We start from the raw sequence: 23256 nt of genomic DNA on the forward strand, positions 1-23256 counted from the left end.
AGAGGGCTAGGTACAAGGTGATAATTTTTTAAAGTTACAAAGTGAAGTATTTTATTTTTGGAATTTCAAGCTGGTTTTTTAAATAATATGATACAAAGGAAAGCTCAATCATGAAAAGGGGAAAATTTGGGGTTTTTTTTGCATCTCTCTCTCCCCCTCCAATGTAATGAAAAAATGCATCAAAAACAGTTTTTGAAAAAGAAATGTTACATGCCATCATAAAACTTGGGTTAGGGAACCACTGGTTTGAAGGACTAAGGAACTAAAGGAGATTTTTATCAGGTAGCCAGAAAAGAAGGGAAAATAATCTTTCAAGGGTGGGTTAGGGAACAGAGAAAGAACTCTGGATCCACTTCCCCCTACATTTTCAGTCCGATCAGGGACTGTTCTAAGAGGTCTCTAGAAAAAAAGCCTCTCTAGCTCTGGCCAGCCTTGCTTCTCTCAGCCTCAGTGCCATCTCCTGGGTAACCCAAGGGCTGATACTCACTCTCCTTTCTCATTCCATTCCAGGCAGTTTACACATCCTGAGTGACCCTGATGGAGAGAGGCAAAGAGGAAGGAAAGGAAGAAGAGTTAGTGACACCAGTTCTTGTAGAATGCTCTTACACATAGAGACTGTTAGAGGGATCAAACTCGAGGTAGTGTTGGGCCAAGGAGGATATAGCACAGAGATGGCTGCTGCCCAGGAGTGGCTCCACAAGTAATCATCAAGTGCCTTGTGTATGCCAGGGCACTATGCTGGACAAAAAGGATCCTGGTGTGAAGAATAAAATGGTCCTTATTTATGTAGAGCCCCACTCTCATGGGGAAGGTGCATACATCTATCAATATGTATTTGGCATAAATAAAGTGAATAAATACAAATATGTACAAATTAGTTTGGGAGAAAGGGCACTGGTATTTAGGGGACTAGGAAAGACTTCATGTAGAAGAGCAGCAGATTACAGAAGAGAGGGACTTTTGAAGCATAAGTTAAAGAGGGAAGGCATTTCAGGCACTGGAGATAGGCAGTACAAAGGCATGGAGAGTAGAGATAGTGTCTTATGTGAAGAACAAAGAGAAAGCCAGCTTGGCAGGATAGTGGAAGGTAAGGTGGAGAGTAATGTTCAATGAGGCTAGACAGAAAGGTTAAGGGTAGATGTTAGAGGTCAAAAGCTAAACAGAACAGTTCATATTTGAATCTAGAAGCAATAGGAAGTCACTGGAGTTCACTGAGTATGGGGGGAGGGGGCAATCATACAGGCAGATTAACACTTAAGGAAAGTAAGATGGACTAGACTCTAGTTCCCACATTATGGCCTGCGGACCACATGCAGTCCCCTGAAGCCATGTATCCGGCCCCCACCACACTTCCGGAAGGGGCACCTCTTTCATGGGTGGTCACTGAGAGGAGCACTGTATGTGGCGGTGCTACAAAACAAGGCGTTGCTCACATACAGTACTACTTCCGGTGACATAATCCTTTGCCTGGCACCTTGTTCTGAGAGTAACTGAACGAGAATGAGGTGCCACACAAAGGATTATGTGGCTGCCCAATGGAAGACATCAGCATAGTAAGTGGCGATCTGGGGGAGGGGATTCCACACTGTGTATACAACTGCCTCATATAGTGGTGGTGGTGGTGGGCCTGTGCAAGGTGTGACAGGCCCATCAAAGCCAGCACTGAAGCCTCTGCTATCCCAGACAACGGTATACGGATTTGTTCATGGTTTTTTTTATAGTCCAGCCCTCCAACAGTCTGAGGGACAGTGAACTGGCCCCCTGTGTAAAAAGTTTGGGGACCCCTGGACTAGAGATTAAAGGGAAACTACCCAATCCCCAAAACAGGTGGACTAAAGGGCATGGGATGAAGTGCATATATATATATATATATATATATATATATATATATATATATATATATAAAGGAACTGGCTTTGACAAGGAAAGGGGCTACACTGAATGGTTTCAATATCCTGAAAATAAAAGGCAAGCATCCTAAGCTGAAAAAGAGATGAGGGAGAGGTATGGAAGGTTTGAGGAAAGAAGAGAAGGTCTAGAACAACATCTGTGGGGAATGAAATAGGGAATTAGTTGAGGGAGAAAAGAAAATCTGTCTCAACGGAACAAAGGTCAACTGAGGCTGAGTAACAAGAATTTATAATGTACCAACCAGCAATATTGTAACATTTCTTTCAGCTGCATTTAACAGTTCATGAGTAGAAGCACAGGAAGTGGATGAGGGGAATAACATTGAATTGAGATGGGACAAGAAAAGATCAATGGTAAATCAAGAGAGCAAGGGGCTGAAGAACAAAGGAGGCTGCCAAGTTGAAGTGAATATTTGGTTTAGATTGGTAAAAGAGAAAATTTAAGTCTGAGCAAGGGAATAATCTGAGAGGGACTGTAGGTCTTGAGGGCAAAATATAGATTTAAGAGGGGTTAAGCATTAAAAGAATAGGAGGTTAAAGTCAGAAAAGATCATTTCAGTGTCTAATTAGGAAACTGGAGAATTTCTGAGTAATGTTGAGATCTAGAGTGTGAAGGAGTAGGTCAAAAAATTTGAGGATGAGGAATTGGGAGATTAAAGAGTTTGAGAGTGCATCTAAGTAAATATTAAAGGCTCTTAGTATAAGGCCAGGAATTGGGAAGGAGAGAAAGATGGTGAACTTTCAAGAACTACTTGAAAATGACTTGGGGATGAGGAATGAGTTGAAAATTTTGAGTAGAATATAAAAGAAAAGTTGCTGAGTGAAAGAGATAAAGGGAAGGCATGGAAATGGCACTGAGGAGCAGGGAATGGTCTGACTCCTCTGCAAGATCATTATATTGGCACTGCCAGGAAAGCTGGGGATACAGATTTGTCTGAAGGGAACCAGGTCTAATGGGTGGAAAGAATGTGACAGAAAGAGGTGCAGGATGAAAGGAAGTTTGTTCACTGTAGAAAATGAATTCCAGAAGGCACAGTGGAAAGTATCCAAAAATCTTCAATGACTCCTTATTGTGCTTAAGATAAAAACATTTTTTAATAGTTAAGATTTATTAACATTATATAGTGCTTACTATGTGACAGACACTATGCTAAGTGTTTTAGTTATTTTCTCATTTGATCTTCACAACAAATCTTGGGGATAGGTACTTTTATTATCCCCATTTTATAGATGTGGAAATTGAGGGAAACAGAATGTAAGTGACTTGCCTAGGTTACAAAGCTAATAAGTATCTAAGGCTAGATTTGTATTATCTTCCTGACAAAAGGCCCAGTGCTCTGTCTATTCCATCATCTAGCTGCTCCAATAAATAAAATAAGTCTGGCAATTAAATTTACATTTTTGCCTTCTTTCCAGTCTTATTTTACATTATTCTCTCATACATATTTTACATTCTAGTCAAATTGATCTAATAGTTGTTCTCCAGGAGTTACAATCTATCTTCTAATTTCTGGAATATTCTCCTTCCACATCTGACTCTTTGGATCTCCAGATTCCTTTGAAGTGAAGCTCAGGTGCCACTAACCATAGGACCACTTCCTCCATCCTTGACTAGATAACATTTTCTTTTCCATGAAATTACATTATAGTGGAGTCCAAAAGGTGGAATAGAAAAAGCATATTGCTGAGCTCTCCCAATATTCCCCTCCAAACAATTTTAAAATAATGTTTCAAATTGAATTCAAAGGTCAGAGTGAGACATTCTCAAGATAACACAGGAGATCTGTGACACATGGAAGAGGCTGGAAATACCAATAGTGGGACTAAGTGGTAGTGACAGAAGTAGCATCAGTTTTGGGAGCTCTCAAGTCAGAGACGATAAGGGGACCTAGCAAATGGTCAGAAAAGGATAACAGGGAACTACTGTGTTAGTACTGGATGCAGGAACAGATATGGTTCAGCAATTGCCTATATATTTGAAATATGATATGCAGACTCTTTGATCGTGACTTACAAGTAATCCAATAATTCTGGAACACACATAGTTCAAGAGTAGGGAAGAGGGTGAAGTTGGGTAGCTCAGTGGATTGAGATTTATTGGAGCAGCTAGGTAGGTCAGTGGATTGAGAACCCCAGGTCTAGAAACATGAGGTTCTGGGTTAAAATCTGGTCCCAGACATTTCCTAGCTGTGTGACCCTTGGCAAGTCACTTATAACCCCTACTGGCTGGCCCTCTTCTGCTTTGGAATAAATTCAAAATATTGATTCTAATATGGAAGGTAAGTGTTTAAAAAAGAAAGAGTCTAATCATATTTCAAGAAATTATCAAGGAAAATTGCTCAGAAATCCTAGAAACAGAAGGTAAAACAGAAATTGAAAGAAACTACCAATCACTACCTGGGGGGGGGGGTGCAAAGATGAAAACTTCTAAAAATATTACAGTCAAATTCCAGAGCTCTCAGGTTGAAGAGAAAATACTTCAACTATCCAGAAAGTAACCATTATAATACTGTGAAGCCACAGTCAGGATCACACAAGATTTAGCAGCCACCATAAAAAATGGGAAGGGGGGTGTCTTGGAATATAATAATCTAGAAGGCAAAACAGCTGGACCAGAAAAACCTACCCAGCAAAATGGAGTATAATCTTTCAAGGGAAAAAAATTGTTACTTAATGAAATAGAAGACTTTCAAACATTCCAGATGGAAAGATCAGAATTGAATAAAAAAACTTTCAAATACAAGAGAAACATTAAAAAAAAAGTAAACATTACAAAGAAATAATAGAGACTTCAATAAGTATATGTGTAATCTTGTAAGAACTTTATAATTTTATGGGAAATTAGAAGGATTTTACATAGAAAGATAGTATGGGAGTGAGATTATGTTAGGGTGATTAAAAAAATAAGCCAGAAAGAAGGATGCTCTGGGAGAAAGGGGGTAGGGAGAGGAAGAGTGTGAAAAATTATCTCACATAAAAGAGGTATGCAATAAAGAGCTTTTACAATGGAAGAAATGGCAAATGGGGGTAGGATGGGCAATGCTCAATTCTAACTCACAGATAAATTGGTTCAAACAGAGCAAATTATTATTTTAAAACTCTTACCTTCTGTCTTTTTTCTGTCAATATTGTGTGTGGGTTCCAAGGCAAAAGAGAGATGAGGAGTAGGCATTGGGGCTTAAGTGACTTGTCCAGGGTCACAAAGCTAGGAAGTTATCTGAAGCCAGATTTAAACCCAGGACCTCCCATTTCTAGGCCTGGCTCTCAATCCACTGAGTCATCTAGGTCTGTGCTCTCCCTCATTCCTGCCTTTTTAAACCTTACCTTCTGTCTTAGAATCAATTATTTGGCATTGGTTCCAAAAGCAGAAGATTGGAAAAGGTTGGGCAATGGTGGCTAAGTGATTTGCCCATGGCCACATAGCTAGAGAAGTATTGGAGCCCAAATTTGAACCCAGGACCTTTCATCTCCAGGTCTGTTTCATAATCCACTGAGCCCTAGCTGCCCCTGCTTATAAGGTTTTGGTACCTAATAATCATAAAGAGAACAAAAACAGAAAGAAAACTATAGACCAATTTTCTTAGTAAATATCAATGTGAACATTTTAAATAAATACTTGCAAGATTACAGCAATATATCACAAAGCACATACACTACGACCAGTGAGATTTATACTAGGAATGCAGCACTAAATGAACACTGGGAAAACTACCAGCATAATTAACTGTCAGCAATAACAAAAGTAATAAAAATCATATGATTATATCAATAGAAACAGAAAAAGCCACTGACAAAATACAAAACCAATTCCTATTAAGAACACTAGAAAGCAAAGGAATTAATGGAGCCTTTCTTAAAATAAGTATTATCATTTAAACACCAAGAACAAGCATTATCTGTAATGGGAATAAGCTTGAGGTCTTCTCAATAAGATCAAGAGTGAAGCAAAGATGTCCATCATCACCATTATCATTCAATATTGTAAAAATGCTGGCTATTGCACTAAGACAAGGAAAAGAAATTGAAGGAATTAAAAAAAGCAATAAAGAAACAAAACTATTACTCTTTGCAGATGATGAAAGTATACTTGGAGAATCCTAGAGAATCAGCTAAAAAACTAATGGAAACAATTAACAATTTTAGCAAAGTTGCAGTATATAAAATAACCCCATCTAAATTATTAACATTTCTATATTCTACCAATAAAACCCAGAAGGAAGAGATAAGAGTAATTCCATTTAAAGTAACTGTAGACAATATAAAATTCTTGGAAGTCTATCTATGAACAAAATTGCAAAGCACTTAAAAAAAAATACAGATGTAAATAAATGGAAAAATATTAGCTGCTCATGGACAGGCCAAGCCAATATAATAAAAACACTAATTCTTCCCAAGATTATTTACTTATTCAGTGCCATACCAATCAAACTACCAAAGATTTTATAGAGCTAGGGAAAAAAATGGTAACAATTCATCTAGAGGGGGAAAAAAATCAAGAATATTAAGGGAATCAATGAAAAATAAATGTTAAGGAAGGAGGCCTAGCAGTTCTAGGTTTCTAATTATATTACAAAATGATAATCATTAGAACAATCTGGTATTAGCCAAGAAAGTGGTGGATCATGGAAAGAGATTAAGTTCACAATAAACAACAGTAAATTACTAAATTCAAAGATCCAAGCTTTTGGGAAAGAACTCAACATTTGAGAAAAATTGCTGGGAAAAGTAGAAAGCAGTTTGGCAGAAACTAGGCATAGATCAACATCTCACACTGTATACCAAGATAAGATCAAAATGGATAAATGATTTAGACAGTGGGTAATATAGGTAAATTAGGTTAGTACAGAAAAATGGACCTATCAGATCAATGGATAAGTTTATGAACAAACAAGAGGTAGAGAGGATTACAGGAAGTAAAATATATAATTCTGAGTACATGAAACTAAAAAGCTTTTGCACAAATAAAACTAATGCAGCAAAAGTTAGAATGGAAAAGGGGGAGAAATTTTTTATAAGTTTCTCTGATAAAGGCCTCATTTTTCAACATGTAGGGAATGGAATAAAATTTATAAAAATGAAAGCCATTCCCCAATTGATAAAATGGTCAAAGGATATAAACAGCCAGTTTTCAGACAAAGAAATCAAAGCTGTCAATCATCACATAAAAAATGCTCCAAAATAGTACCGATTTAAAGAAATGCAAAATAAAGCAATTCTGAGATACCATCTCACACCTATCAGATTGGCTAACATGACAAGGAAAAGGAAAAGAACAAATGCTGAAGGGGATGTGAAAAAATTTGGACACTAATTGTCCTGTCTGTTGGTGGAAACGTGAACTAGTCCAAACATTCTAGAGAACAATTTGGAACTATCCCCCTGTACTCTTTGGCCCAGAAATAATATAATAAAAATGATAATTCTATATAAGATAATTTACTTATTTACTGCCATACTAAAGAAATCTAAGGAAAAGGAACAATTTATACAAAAACATTTGTAGCAGCTCTTTTTATGAGGGCAAAGAACTGGAAATCAAGGGTGATGCTCATCAATTGGGGAATGGCTGAAAAAAATGTGGTATATAATTGTGTGGGAATATTATTGTTCTATAAGAAATAATGAACAAGATAGTTTTAGAAAACTTTTAGAAGACTTATACAAATTCACACAAAGTAAAAGGGGAACATTAAGGAACAATAATATTGTGAAGATGATCAATTGTTAAAGTTAAAGACTTGGCTACTTTATATCTATTATAAGACAATTCCCAAAGATTCATCCATGATGAAAGATGTTATCCATCTCCACAGAGAACATTGATGAACTCTGAATGCAGACTGAAGAAAACTTTTCTCCACTATTTTTGTTTTCTTTTGCAACATGGCTAACATGTTAAGTGTTTTCCAAGACTTCACATATATAATTAATACCAAATTACTTGCCTTTTCAATGAGTGGGGAGGGGTAGGAGGGAGAGAATTTGGAACTCAAAATTATTTTATGATAGTTACAATTATTTTTAAATGTAATTGGGAAATATTTAATAAAATAAAATTAAAAAAATTTAAATCACATTATATATGCTCTCTTTACTTATGTTAAAACTCCTACTCCCAAATTAAGACTGCAAGTTCCTTGAGGGCAGATCTTATTTTCATTTCTATATTCTCAGGGTCCTACACACAGAAAGCATTTTAATGTTTGTTGATTTAAATTGGACTTGAGGTCATAAGATCTATGTTCAAAGGACACCAACTAAATACATGTGATCAGCCAACTACTGTATGGCAAGTCATTAAATGATTCTTGAATGGATCTTAGTTTTTTCAACTGTAAATAGTGATGACATTACTTGCTTGCCTACCCAATAGGCTGTTTTAAAGAAGCTACTATTTAAGTTCATTATGTTATTTTTATTCTTATTTCTTAATCTAGATCATAAAAATAATGATGCACTGTTTACATTAATAGAGACCTAGAGAGAAGGCACAGACTATACTACATATCAGATCATTAAAAATAATTTCTATTTGATAGCTATTACATTCATGATTTCTACACAAAAGATTGTGAGGAAGACTAATTCACATGGAAGACTTGGAAAAATACTTCTGCTTTGTGGTAGAAACTTAAATACTTGAATCTAATTCGGGTGGTATAGTTTGTTTTTTTCTTTAAATTTAATTTTGTTCAGAGAATTTCACAGTGCCCTTTGAAATAACAGATAATATGGTACAAAGTTATCCAAAAAAAATATCAGGAATCAATGGCTATGGGTATCAACACGAAGCACAAAGGGTGAGAAGGCATGGATGGGGTACGGTCTACAATAGTTACCAGAGCACCCATCAAACCAGCAACATGGATCCATCAAAATATAATCACATAGGGGGCAGCAGAGCCAGGCCTAGAGATAGGAGGCCCTAGGTTCACATCTAGCCTCAGACACTTCCTAGCTGTGTGACCCTGGGCAAGTCACTCAACCCCCATTGCCTAGCCCTTACTGCTCTTCTGCCTTAGAACCAACACATAGTATTGATTCCAAGATGGATGGTGAGGGTTTTAAAAATCAAATATACATTCTGACTCCTGCCATTTTTGGAGATATAGCATAATGTAGAACCCATCTAGATTTGAGACCTGGATTCCAAATTTTTCCCCACTTACTACCTATATAACCTTGGGAAAATCTCTCTATCTGTGTGGGTCTCATCTTCAGGTTTAAAAGGAGGAGGGAGAATGAGATAATGTATAAGGTCCCTCTGAGCTCTCAATGGGTGATAATGGGATCTTTCCTTCCTGCCCCACCCCATTGTGCTTCCAATCCTGGCTGGACTCCATTAGTCAGCAGTCAAGCTAGAGAAAAAGGGGAGAAGATTCCTGATGAGGAAGCTGTGAATGAGTCACAAACTGGATATGATTTAGGGATGATTTAAATCCAGTCTCAAATTATTGAGAGACATGCAACTAAGTACATTCTCTGTAAAAGGAGAGGCTTAAGAGAGGCAAATCTAACATTTTGCTGGGTCGGGAAGTCTCCTAGAGGAAACTGAGGCAAAGGTCTCACTTGGGGCCCCTTTGAATTTTCTGTACTTTTCTGCAATGTGGCAAAGCATCTATTTTAAATAGTGATATCAATTTTTAAAAAGTTATATTTGCTGGTTTCACCATTTCTCTTAAAATAACAGCTTACAAGTTGTAAAAAATAGGGTCAGGAATTATGTTATGGGGTATTGGCAGGCTAAGGAAAGCTAATCACTGGTAGGAAAATCCCTGAAAAGAAATGCTTTTTTCTTCTCACCCTTACTTTCCAAACTATATTTAAGGGTTTTCCTTCTATTTTTTAAAATACATCTCAGAATTGATACAAAGTACTGGTTCCAAGGCAGAAGAGTGGTAATGGCTAGGCACTTGACATCAAGTGATTTGTGTGAAAGAGAATTTAAACTGTTTATTTTAACTTAATCAATCAAGAACTTGGAGTCCCCCACCTTTCACACTTACTTAGTCATTAACACTTAGTCCTAAAAGATCATAAGCACTGTCCCCAGTGCTAGGCAAATTAGACTATGATTGGTTCCTGAGATGTGATAGACCAGCCCACAGTGAAAGGAACTAGAAATCAGAGAGACAGGAAGTGACATGGAGAAAACTGCTTATAAAAGCCAGTTGAGAGCATTCTGATTGATTCTGCTACCTTTGTGGCTCTTGCTAAGGGAGGACTTCTGCATTGGCTTTCTATTGCGTTGGTGGCTTTTGCTGAAAGAGGGATTCTTCTGCGTGGTGATTCAGCATTGTTGGCTCAAGGATTTTGGCTTTGGTGACTTGCCTGGGTGGAAGAGCCTCTCGCAGACTTCCACCTGGAGATAGGAACCTGGAGGCTGAGACTCTCCTGTTGTTCTGGCTGGAGATTAGAACTTTGTAGGGGTAGCAAGCTAGATTTCTTCAGAGCAGACAGAGTGGTAGGCTAGAAAATTCCTTATCTCCTTCCTCTGTTACTATCACTATTTTGCTGTAATGAAGCTACTAAGATACTCGTAGTTTAATTTTTAATTATTATAAATGTCAACCACAACTTTTAAAAATTCTTGTATTTGTAAAACCCATTTTAATTGTTACACTTGCCAGGATCACACAATTAGGAAGTGTCTGAGGCCACATTTGAACCCAGGACCTCCTGTCTCTAGGTCTGGATGTCTATTTACTGAACCACCTTGGAGCTGTCCCCTTTCTATCTAGTTTAATAATTGCTGAATTATATATTGCTTTAAGATCTGCCAATGTTTTCCTTAGGGGTGCATATGAAAACATGCCCATTTTACAAACAAGGAAACTGAGGCTTTAAAGAAATTAAACAACTTGTCCAGAACCACAAAGCTGGACTCAAAAGTAGGTCTATCAATTCTAAGATCAAGTGCTCTTTCTCCTATAGTAATATGCACTAAGGGATACTCTCAAGGAATCCCCAGAAAGACCTGTCTCCAGTACTGGCTCTTCTTTGTACATGAAGCCTTATTTAGGAGCCCAAATCCATTTCTTTTTTTTGAATCCTTGCTCTCTCACATTTCCTGCTTAAGCTGTAGGATGCAAGAGCAACAAATCAGCTGAAAGCATGTGCTTTCTGGGATCCTTTCATTAAAGAGCAAAACCAACTAATACTAAGCTCTCCCCTTCCTGGGACTCCAGTGTGTAACTGAACAAGGACACTAGGACTGAACAAGGACCTTTAGCCAGGGACCACAGTGAACATTCAAGCCACAGTTGATTTTGGTCCAGAAATTAGGGAGCAAGGGGCAGGAAAAGTGTTGGAAAGGAGAGGATATGAAATGGGAAAAGCACACGAAGTTCAGAATAGCTTCACTACACACAGAATCACACTGCTGAAAAATGCCAATAAAGGATTTTATGACTTTGAGCATTTGCCCAAGTATCTGCTTTATGAGAGAACAGTGCGTCTGCCACAAATTATTCTGGTCTTGATTAACAAGGCTGGCTCTGGTACAGGCACACAATATGTAATTATATTTTTAAAATATAAGAGAAGAAACCAAGTTTGCTATGCAGAGGGGGGCAAATAAACAGGTGAAGGGAGCAGCTCAAAATAGTGTCTTATCAGGATGTCAGAAGGAGGGAGATAAGAGGTAGTTACCAAGAGATGAACAAGGGCTCCTTAAGTCTCTGCCTCTCCAATGAAACTTTGAGAATACTAGGTTCTCTCCCTGAGCTGGCACTGAGTGCCAAAGAGCACAGCAAAAACAGAAACACTGAGAATATCTGCACTAAAGTCCCAACTCCTATTCCAAAATTCCAATGGCTCTTTAGCCCCTTCCATAAGATGCTTTTTACAAAATGCTGCTAGCAGCTACTAGGAGCCACAAGTGAGAGCTGGGTGTCAGGTGAGGGTCAGAGGCTGGAGAGCTGCCCTAGGAGGGCACGACAAGCCCTCCATACCAAAGATATTACTCCTCCCTGAGCACACCTTATGGCCACACCCCGGGCAACGGCTTCGACAGGCCAGCTAAACCTTGTGAGAGTAGCCATCGGGTCGGCGACCCCTGGTGAACCAGGGCTTTGCTCACCCAGCATGTGAAGACTGCTTTGGCTGAGCAGACGGAAGAAACCAATAAGAAGGTTCAACAGCTGAGAGGGTGACGCAGCAAAGCACTGTGGAGTGCTTAGGGCGTGTTGGAGCACAAAGGACAACACGGCCATCCAATGCAGCTGAGGAAGTCTCCAGGTGTAACGACTTTTCGTGCCACTGGACCCAGGCTTCCAACGCCGAGAGAGTGGGACTGTCTCTGTGCATCGACTTTTCCACTTAAATCTTCATGCACAAGTGTCTTCGTGCACAAAAACACACAAAGACAATAGTCATCCTCGGTTACTGAGACACTACTACTACTACTACTACTACTACTACTACTACTACTACTACTACTACTACTACTACTACTACTACTACTACTATAAAATGCTGACAAGTGTGAAAGGGACTGGAAAATTGTGCACTTAGACTCACTTAAAATGGCCTGAAAGCTCTCCCTCTAGCTTTATTTTATCTTCGAAGCAGTTCCAGGGAGATCTACACATCTCACCACCATTTGAGATGCTTTTTGGACATCCTCCCATACAGGCTAAGCCTTTTTCTCTTGCATACACATCATTACTAGGAGGGGACACTTCTTTTGCTTCATATATATAGGACTTACAGAGCAAATTGCGAGCATGAATCTGGACCTGCAGTACAAGCAGGATCTATAGACTTCTCACTTCATGACCTAAACCTAGGAGACAAGGTGTACATAAAGAACTTCCAGTGCACTGGGGGAACTCAGCCTGCCTAGGAAGGTCCATTTTAAGTATTTTTAACCACTTCAATCATTATCAAAATTGGAAAAAAGAACTTTTGGATTCATTGCTCACATGTAAAATGGGTACCTTCCATCAACACTGATTGACTATATTCTGTCATATGCAATTTTTTTTTATTTGTACTACTCCTATGACTCCTATGGATCAGAGATAATACCATTCTAAAAGCCCATAGACAAGTTGGACACTGTTTTGGCTGACACATTGTCATGGAATGTAAACTATGAATTTCTGATTCTTAAAAATTTTATTGTTTTTCTTTCTATTTACAATAGAATATTTGATTTTATTAGCCCTAATACCGATGCATACCCAAAAGCTTTAGACTATGGAAACCTGCCATTAATTATTAAATATTATGTGACTTTGATTAATAATCATGTCTGATTTCAGAAGAAGGGATCACAAAAGAGCCAAGAAGTACAAGGCCAAAGAGACCACCAATCCCTATGGGAGTGATGAGAATTTGCAACAAGACAGAGGATTTGTTTTGAGGTTCAAGGAAGCGTCTATTTGACAATGTCAGATGCTAGGCTTCCCTGTGCCAGATTTCCTACAAATATCTTAGTCTGGCTGCCATTTTGGCTCCCCTATCCCTGTGAGTGAAGGAAAAATCAGTCCAGGGAATCATATATTTTTCCTTTTACTTCAAAATCTAGTCTCTTTTCTCTTTATGGTATGGCAATTTTCTGTAGTCCTGGCTACCAATGGGTAAGTGCTATATTGCTGCAATTGTCCTATGGGCTTATGGGACATAAATCACTTTAATTGGACCCTGATTCAAGGACCTGCTATGGGCTTATTCTTGCTTACTCAGAATTTTATATGTATATAGATCTTGATCTTTCCCCAGAAATTTTAATTTTTTTTTCTTCTATTTGGGTTTTTTTAAAACGTTTTTGGTTTTTCTTTTGAGAATTGATTCATGTATCCCATAACTCAGGCATGTATCCTGGGTTCTTTGGGTGTTGTTCAACACTCTCCTCAGGGATTGCATAATTTTCGTAAAATCCAAAATTAAAAAAAAATTTTTTGAGAGAAATTTCAGGAAAAGAAGCTCACTAATTCCACAAATCAAGAAAGTGAACTCTTTTAAAGAAGGCACCATAAAGAATCCTGCAGAAACCATACACTGCATCACAAGATCCAAAATGAACTTTGGGATATAATGAATCAAATTGAAGGGGGTTGAACACATTTATTTTGAATGTAAATTCTTATGCCAAAAGTGACTTCCCCTATTGGCTTTTTATCAATGCGCCTACCAATTATTGATTTTGCTCTCTTCCTCTTTTATTTCCCTCTTATCTCCAACTATTGTAATTTCCCCTTAGAAAGTACAGTATTATATGTACCTTTAGCTAGAAGATCTTTAGACGTATAAGCTGGATATCTGAAATGATTCACTGGTGAGACCAGGCATGTAAATCTGGGAGATTTCAACATGCTCTACTCCCAACAGGATCACAGGGGGATTTGTGAAAGAGAATTTTTATTTCCTTTGTCTATTTTAAGTTAATCAATCAGGAACTGGAAGTTACTTAACACTTAGTAAGTCACTAACAAAGAAAGTTCACATCCTAAAAGGCCACAAGCACTGCCCCTCCCACCCACACCCACCAGTGCTAGGCAAATTGAAAGGCTGTGATTGATTCATGAAATATGAGGAGGAAAGCTGATGGGCAGAAAAAATTGTATATAAGCAAGAGCCTGGGAAATTTGGCTCTTCATAATTGGCAGCTGTTAACCACAGGAGCGTGAGCTCTGGAGGGATTCTTGGCAATCTTGGCCTCGTGTAAGCTGAAGGCTCTCAGTGGTTTTCAGCATTTTTTGGCTCTTCAGATTTTGGCTTCTTGATCCGGACTTTGGATTCTAATGAAGATTCAGCTTCCTGCATTGGAAATTTGGGCTGAAGAGGGACACTTACTCAGTTGAGACCCTTGCCTCCTTGGCATGAGAGACTTTCCTTTGCAGCTCAGCCTCTTCAGCATCAGTTTTTGGTTGTTAGAACTCCTAACTGGAGACACTCTTGTGAACTGGTGAGACTCGAATTTGGATTCACATTTGCAGTCTGGAGGTACTAGGATTAGGACTTACGGTATTTTTAGCTAAGCAATATTTTCTACTTCCTTCCTATATTTTCCACTGTGCTATCTCTATCTTGCTGTAATAAAGCTACTAAAGCTATTTACAGCCTTTTGACTTAAGAGTTAATTTTTACAAACGGCGACCACAATAATTTTTTAAATTCTTATACTTGTCAAACCCATTTTAATTATTACATAAGGAAAGAAATTCACCCTGACCCTAAATACACAGCTTTCATTTCTATAGGACTTCACTCTCTGGGTGTCCTCCAAACACTCTTCAACTTCTTATTTTTCTTAAGCTGCGATGTTAAAAAATGAGCACAAATCCAGAAATAGTATGATCAGGGCAGATATCACCTCTTTATTCCTAGAAGATATGACCTTTTGTTTAGATTTTGGGCTGTAATACCAAATATACTATTAATTCACATTGAACTTCTAACTAAAACTTCCAGATAATTTTTCCCCATATAAATTGCTATAAAGCCATGCCAGTATTTCATACTTACAGAAATACAAATTTAATAAATACTTGGTAGATTAAGACTGATCTTTCAAACTTATGTGTAAGGTTTTATATTTATATCTCTATCTAGATCTTAGAGTTAGCCCTAGGTCCTACTCTTTCAAAAATTTTTTAGATTGGGGGCAGCTGGTGGCTCAGTGGATTGAGTGTCAGGCCTAGAGATGGGAGGTCCTAGATTCAAATCTGGCCTCAGACACTTCACAACTGTGTGACCCTGGGCAAGTCACTTAACCCCCATTTCCTGGCCCATACCACTCTTCTGCCTTGGAGACACAGTATTGACTCCAAAATGGAAGGTAAGGGTTTAAAAAAAATTTTTTTTTTAATCCTAAAATCCTTGCCTTTTTGTATGTTTGTTATCTTTCCCTCCTTTATATAATCTGTAAATTTGATAGATGCCATTTATACCCTTATTCCAGTAACTAAGTTCATGGCATAGGGCCAATCAGAATCCTAGGGCACTCCACTGGTATGCTTCCAAGCAGACACTGAACTATGAATCACAACTACATGGATCCAGCTTTTAAACAGATCTATATCCATCTAACTTTCATCTTTCTTGCATCACTCTATTTATTCTATAAAAAATTCATGAAAATTTATCATATAAATTCCAGGTAAACTACCTATAACATCTCTCTGATCCCTAAGTTTACTATCAATAGAGCACCTAAAGTTAGTTGGACATTAACCACTCCCCCTGCCCCAATTTTCTTTTATTTTCAGTTCCAAATTCTCACTTTACCTTTGCCCTTCCTACTGATAAGACAAAGGAGGGAAAAGTTCATTATAAATATATACAGTGTTGTAAAACAAATTCATGCATTAGCAATGCCCAAAAGAAAAACAAAGAAGAAAAAGAACATATGCTTCAATTTGCTACTTGAATCCATCTATGCACCCCTTTCCTTCTCTGTGTGGATAAAACAGGTTTCAACATGATGGCTCACTGAGTTGATCTGAGTTCCTAAGTCTTTCAGAATTGACTGTCCTTACAACATTGCTATTAGGCAGACTGCTACTCCCAGTTCTGTTCACTTTATTTTGCACTAGTTCAAATTAAATCTTTCCAGGTTATTCTGAATCCATTTCCTTTGTCCTTTCTAACACGGCAATATTTCATCACAATCATATGCTGTAACTTGTTTAGTCATTCACTAATTGATAGGAACTGCCAAAGTTTCTAATTCTTTGCTTCCACACAAAGAGTGGCTATATTTTTGTACTTATGAGTTCTTTCCCTCTTTCCCTTGGTCTCTTTGGGACATATTCATAGTCATGGTATTGTCAGGTCAAAAAGTATGTGCAGTTGAATAGTTTTGGGGGCACATTTCCAAAGTGCTCTCCAGAATGGTTGAACTAATTCACAACTAAACCAATAGTAAATCAGTATACCTGTTTTCCCAGACCCTACTCTACCATTTTGCCATTTTCCTTTTTTGTCAACTTAGCCAAATTTTAATTTATCTAATTAGTGATTTAGACCACTTTTTATATGGCTATTCATAGCTTGGATTTCCTGTCCTTTGACCATTAACTGGCAAATGACTTTTATTCTTATAAAATTGACTCAATTCCCTACATATCAGAAATAACCATATCAAAGAAACTTTCTGCAAAGATCCCCCCCACCTCCACTCTCCCGGTTTCTTGCTTCTCTTCTAATTTTAGCTGAACTGGTTTTGTTTGTACAAAACTTTTTTGACTTTATAGAATCAAAATTGTCCATTTTACCTCTTGTGAACATCTGTCTCGTCTGGTTAAAAGTCTGAAATATCATTTTTCCATGTTCTTCTAATTTACTTCATGATATTACCCTTTATATCTAAATCATTTACCTATTTGTAGCTAATCTTGGTATACAGAATGAGATCCTAGTTTCTGTCAGTTTTTCCCAATAGTTTTTTTTGTCAAATAGTGAGTTCTTACTCCAGTAGATAGAATTGCTAAGTTTATCAAAGACTAAGTTACTGTCTGATTTGTTTCTATATGTCGTATAGCTAATCTATTCCATTGATGAACTTCTCTATTTCTTATCCAGTAACAAATTGTTCTGATAGTTTGAGATGAGGTAGTGCTAGGCTCTCTTCATTCCTTTTTTCCCCCTCCAGATACATTTTTTTTCCTACCTTTCTAAAGAAATTCTTTGGTAGTTTGATTAGTATGGCACTAAATAAGTAATTTATGTAGCATTGTCATTTTCCTTATACTGGCTTGGCCTTCCCATAAGTAATTAATATTTCTCTAATTATCTAGATGTCTTTATTTGTGTAGTGTTTTATAACTATATTCATAAAATCATTCATAAAAAGTCTTAAAAGGGAGCCTCTCAAGAATTTTATATTGTTTGTAGTTAAATAGGATTTGTTTTATTGCTGGATTTTGATAGTAGTATACAAAAACATGATTTATGTGGGTATATTTTATATTCTGAAACTTTGCTGAAGTAGTTTCAATTAGTTTTTTAGCTGACTTTCTAGGATTCTTTGAGTAAATTATCAATTGTGAAGAGTGAATCAAACTTCCTTTGTCTATCAATCATCAACTTTTGAATTAATTAATCAAGAACTTAAGCACTTCTACTTAACACTAAGCCAGAGAATTCAGGAGTTACTTACTAGAGTAAGCTCACACCTCCAAAGATTTGCCAAGTACTGCCAACCCCCTTGGGCAGTACTTGGCAAATTGAAAGACTGCAATTGGTTCCCATAAAGTGGAGGAAGGGACAGAAAGTGACATGGAAAAAGGACTATAAAAAGTCCTGAACTTCCTCCACGGGAGCTCTTTGGGACTTGTGGACTTGGTTTTTGGACTTTGCCTTTGGAGGACATTGAGGCGGAGACTTTTTCACTGGATCCTGTGACAGCTTGCTGGGTAAGTAGTTAGTTGTTCTTCCTTTCCTGGCTTATGGAGAGATTGGTTCTGGAGAGGCCTTCCTTTCCTGGAGGAGGCTGTGTTGGTAGAACCCTTGATGATGACCCCACCAGGTTCTCTGGCTGAAAGTTACCAAGCCTTGTCAAGGCTGAGCTGGACACCAAAGCAACATTTAGAGTGACAGGCTAGACATTTTCTCTATCCTGTTCTTACATTTCTCCACTTTCACTCTTTCTACCTCTTTGTAAATAAAGCTACTAAAACTCATTTTGTCTTAAGCAATATTTTAAAATTGGCAACCAAAATATTACTTTAGAAATTTCATATTAGCATAAAAACCTAAATTTTTATATTCTTACACAACATATCATTTACAAAAAACTAATTTTTGTTTCCTCTTTGCTTATGCTTTTTTTCCTTGTCTACCATTCCTGGTACGATATTGAATAGCAAATGGTGATAATGGACAATCTTGCTTCATCCTTGATCTTTTAGGAAAGGTTTCTAGCTTAACTCTACTACAGACAACGTTGACTCTTGGTTTTAGAAGGATACTACTTATCATTTTAAGGAAAGCTCTATTTATTTCCAGGCTTTCTAGTATTATTAACAGGAATTGGTATTGTATTTGGTCAAAAGCCTTTTCTGCATCTATGAAAATAATTATATGATTTTGTTGTTATTATTAATATGGTCAATTCTGTTACAGTCTTCCTAATACTGAACCACTCCTTAATTCCCTGTATAAACCTAGCCCAGTGATGGGAAAACTTTTGAGCTTGGTGTGTCAAAATTCACCAAAAAACAGAGCATAACTTGGGTGGTGTGTCACTTCGAGAAAAAAAACCCATAATTGTGTGATATTTATAGTTTAAATAACAAAAATGTATAATTGTCATATATAATTGTATTTAATGAATCAAAAACTAATTATTTAACTTACCTGCTTAGTGACTTCTCTGTTTATCTGTTAGTTTCTTTTGTTGGTCTTGATATTATTTAACTTGAGTGGGGTGTCATGAAATAAGTGAGGGGGAGGGGGGAATTCTTTAACTAACCTGCATATTAGTGACTTTTTTGTTGCTGAATTTCATTGGCTAAATCTTCAATTGAAGATTGATATTTTGTACACTTCAAGCCCAAGTAAGAGCTACTAACTTCATCTGTCAATTTGTTTCTTTTGTTGGTTTTGATATTATTTAATGCTGAGAATAAGGTTTCCCAAAAGTACGTTGAGGGAAAAATTGTGAGTAAGCCATTGCTATATTTTTTCAAGGTGCTAAAAGTGTCTGGTAATCTGTTCAGGTACTCTATTGCATGTGGGCCAGAGCCCTGCACAGTCTTCCACTGGCCTGGCCCATCCCTCCCCTCTCCAGCAGGCTAGCCCAGGGGTGCTGTGAAAGCTCGCTCCTCGTCCCGCCCCCACAGGAGCCTTATGCACCCCCACACCCCTGTGGCCAGTAGGTGGAGCAGCCCTCCTCCCAAAGCCAAGCCAGGGCATGGTCACAGCCATGGCTGTGGGCATGAAGCTCCCCAGGCGGCTCCATGGCTCCGAGGCACTCTGAGTCCGCATGCAGACACGTGTCATCGAAAATGGCTACATGTATCAGTGCTGACACACGTTACAGGTTCACCATCACAGATCTAGCCTGATAATATTATATGATCTTGGTGCTATAACATGACCTATTTTTTTTAAAGCTTTATTTAATCAATTTAGAATCTTTTTCCTTGGTTACAAGAATCATGTTCTTTCTGATCCCTCCCCTCCCCCCTTCCCTTGTCGACACACAATTCCACTGGGTTTTACATGTTGCCATGACCTATTTTTTAAAATCCCATTTATTTCACTGAATATTTCCCAATCTTATTTATTTCACTGACATGTAAAAAACATTTTAACCATTATTTAAAAAAATTTTGAGCTCCAAATTATTTTCCTCCCTTCAATTATACATGAAAAGTCATGTAAAACATTTCCATATTAGCCATGCTGCAAAAGAAAACACAAACAAAACAAATCAATAAAAACTGAGTTTTAAAAAGTATGCTTCAATCTGCATTCAGAATTCAATCTCTCCTTGGAAGTGGGATAGCACTTTTCATCAAGAGTCCTTAAGAATTATCTCGGTTCAGGGGCAGCTGGGTAGTTCAGTGGATTGAGAGCCAGGCCTAGAGACGGGAGGTCCTAGGTTCAAATCTGGCCTCAGAAACTTAACCCCCATTGCCCAGCCCTTACCACTCTTCTGCCTTGGAACCAATACACAGTATTGATTCCAAGACAGAAGGTAAAGGTTTAAAAAAGAAATAAAGAATTGTCTTGGTTCGCTGTCTTGATCAGAAAGCTAATTCTTTCATAGTTGGATCATTCTTATGATACTGTTATTGTGTACAATGTTCCCCTGACTCTGCTCACTTCACTTTGCAAGAGTTATAAATCCTCCCCAGGTTTTTCTGAAACCATATTGCTCATCATTTCTTATACTACAAAAATATTCCCTCACAATTATATATCATAACTTTCTCAGCCATTCTCCAGTTGATGAGCATACCCTTGATTTTTAATTCTTTGCCGCCACAAAAAGAGTTGCTATAAACATTTTTGCACAAATTGGTTTCTTCCCTTTTCCTCTGATCTCTTAGGGATATAGACCTAGTATTGGGTCAAAAAGTATGCAGTTTTATAGCCATTTGGGTATAGTTCCAAATTGTTTTTCAGAATGGTTGGACTAGTGCATTAGTGTTGCAATTTTGCCATACCCCATCCAACCAACATTTGTCTTTTTTCTTTTCTGTCATTAATCTAATAGGTCTGAGATAGTACCTTAGTTGTTTTAACTTGCATTTCTCTAATCAGTAGTGATTTAGAACAATTTTTTCATGTGACTAATGATAGATTTGATTTCTTCTTCTGAAAACTGGGTGTTCATATCAATTGAATCAACTGAGGACTGGCTTTTTTTAATGGCATTTTAAAAAAATAACAAATTTCCAAAGTTATATGATTCATGTTATCTCCCCCTCCTTCCCTCTCTCCTCTATCCCAGAACTGACAAGCAATTTAATCTTATATTGTCACACAAAACATATTTCCATATTATACATTTTTGGAAGTGAATATTCTTATAAACCAAAACTCTAAATCATATAACCAAATAAACAAGTGATAAATCAAATGTTTTCATCTGCATTTATACTTCCTCTAGAGGTACATAGGATTCTTTCTCATAAATCCCTCAGAATTATCCTGGATCATTGTTTTGTTGTTAGTAGCAAAGTCTATCACATTTGACTGTTCCACAATATTTCAGTTACTGTGTATAATGTTCTCCTGGTTCTGCTTATTTCACTATGCATCAATTCATGTAGGTCTTTCCATTTCTCTCTGGAGTCATCCTGTCCATCATTCCTTACTTATAGCACAATAGTATTCCATCACCATCACAGACCATAATTTGTTCGGTCATTCTCCAATTGAGGGATATCCCTTTAATTTCCAGTTCTTTGCTACCACAAAAAGCATAGTTATAAATATCACGACCTATTCTTGATGAAGCCAGACTAGTTTTTTGCCATCACCTCTCCTTTTCTAGATGTTGACTAACTATCCTTTTAGTAACACATTCTAGAATTTTGCCAGGAATTGGAGTTAATCTCATTTGCCTTTAGTTTACAGACTCCTTCCTTCCTTCTCTCTCTCTCTCTCTCTCTCTCTCTCTCTCTCTCTCTCTCTCTCTCTCTCTCTCTCTCTCTTTCTTAAAGACTCTTCTCTATTTGTATGGCAAAAGCTCTTGTTTGCCAGTCTTTCACGTTATTACTGATAGGATCTTAATAATCACAATTAGTTTCCCATTCCTTCCTTGATTCCTTTTCCCCACAAAATAACTAAAAACAAATATTTTTTATTTTCTTTGATTCTCATTGTAAGCCTTAACTCAGTCTGAGATTTCAACACTCCAACATTATCCTCATAGTTCTGTACTACGTTTTTGTATTAATTGTTACCTGCCCTTGGTTCCTTTTCTTGTGCCTTTATTTTAAATTTATCTTTTCCAAGTCTTAAAAAAAATTAATTTGTTCATTCCTTGTGTATCTACATTGATTTTTCTAGATGACTATCTTTTCATCTCCTTCATATTTCTCTGTGTCTTCAGCATTTTAAACTTGAAGAGTTTCCTTGGCTGACTTTATAAAATGAATTTATTCCATGGTTTTTGAAACCATGAAAACCAAAACGGTTTTGAAATATGCTAGCTCAAAAGTTAAAGCACATGTAACATCATGCCCAGCTTTCCTGTCTTTCAGTAAATGGGAAAGGTCACTTCCCCACCAAGTTTCCCATCATTTTCACCCTAGCAACCAATTCCTCTCTGTTGTTGAGAATCAGATCCAGGATAAAACTTTCACTTTCTGATGACCCTACCTTTTTTAAAAGATGACACTGCCATGAAGGCAAGTCTAAGAAAAATCAGCAGCTCTGCTTTTTGCAGAGAAAGTGCTCCAGAACATGTGTGGATAATTGAAACTCCTCACAACTACTTTATGATTTGCTTTATAATGTTCTGGAATCTTATTTACATGAATGCATTCGGTCTAACCCAGAACACATCCTCTATGAAGTAGGATGGTCTAGGAGGCAGAGCATCTATGTTCAAATTCTAACTTTACTATTGTGTTACTGATGGGAAGTCCCTTTTTGAGATGTTAATTTCTGTCCTTCCCTACTCTTCTTTTGAAAAATGAGGAGGCTGGACTACATGCATGATCCATAGTCCCTTCAAATTTAAATCCTACAATCTTTGACTATAATGATGTTATAATCCTACAACATCATACATTCCGTGAGGACAGAAGGTATTTTTGGCCTTTCTTCATATCCCCTAGCAGTTATTACAGTTCCTGACATACACTATATGATTAATAAATGTGTGATGATTAACTGACTCCATCCTGCATTTATGCAGCTTTAAAATATGTCACAT

The 23256-nt window shown here is 37.4% G+C and overlaps 1 protein-coding gene across 3 annotated transcripts in view; it reads right to left on the reverse strand.

The window, feature by feature from the left end:
- WDTC1 (WD and tetratricopeptide repeats 1) overlaps positions 1 to 23256 on the reverse strand; it is a 77725-nt gene that overhangs the window by 24112 nt on the left and 30357 nt on the right. For all 3 annotated transcript variants that reach the window (XM_007491383.2, XM_001363835.3, XM_056795463.1), the window contains one exon: positions 488 to 534. In XM_007491383.2, the coding sequence (XP_007491445.1) occupies positions 488 to 534 (47 nt within the window). The remainder of the gene's footprint in view (positions 1 to 487; positions 535 to 23256) is intronic.

Source organism: Monodelphis domestica, chromosome 4 (assembly GCF_027887165.1).
Source record: "Monodelphis domestica isolate mMonDom1 chromosome 4, mMonDom1.pri, whole genome shotgun sequence".
NCBI lineage: Eukaryota > Metazoa > Chordata > Mammalia > Didelphimorphia > Didelphidae > Monodelphis > Monodelphis domestica.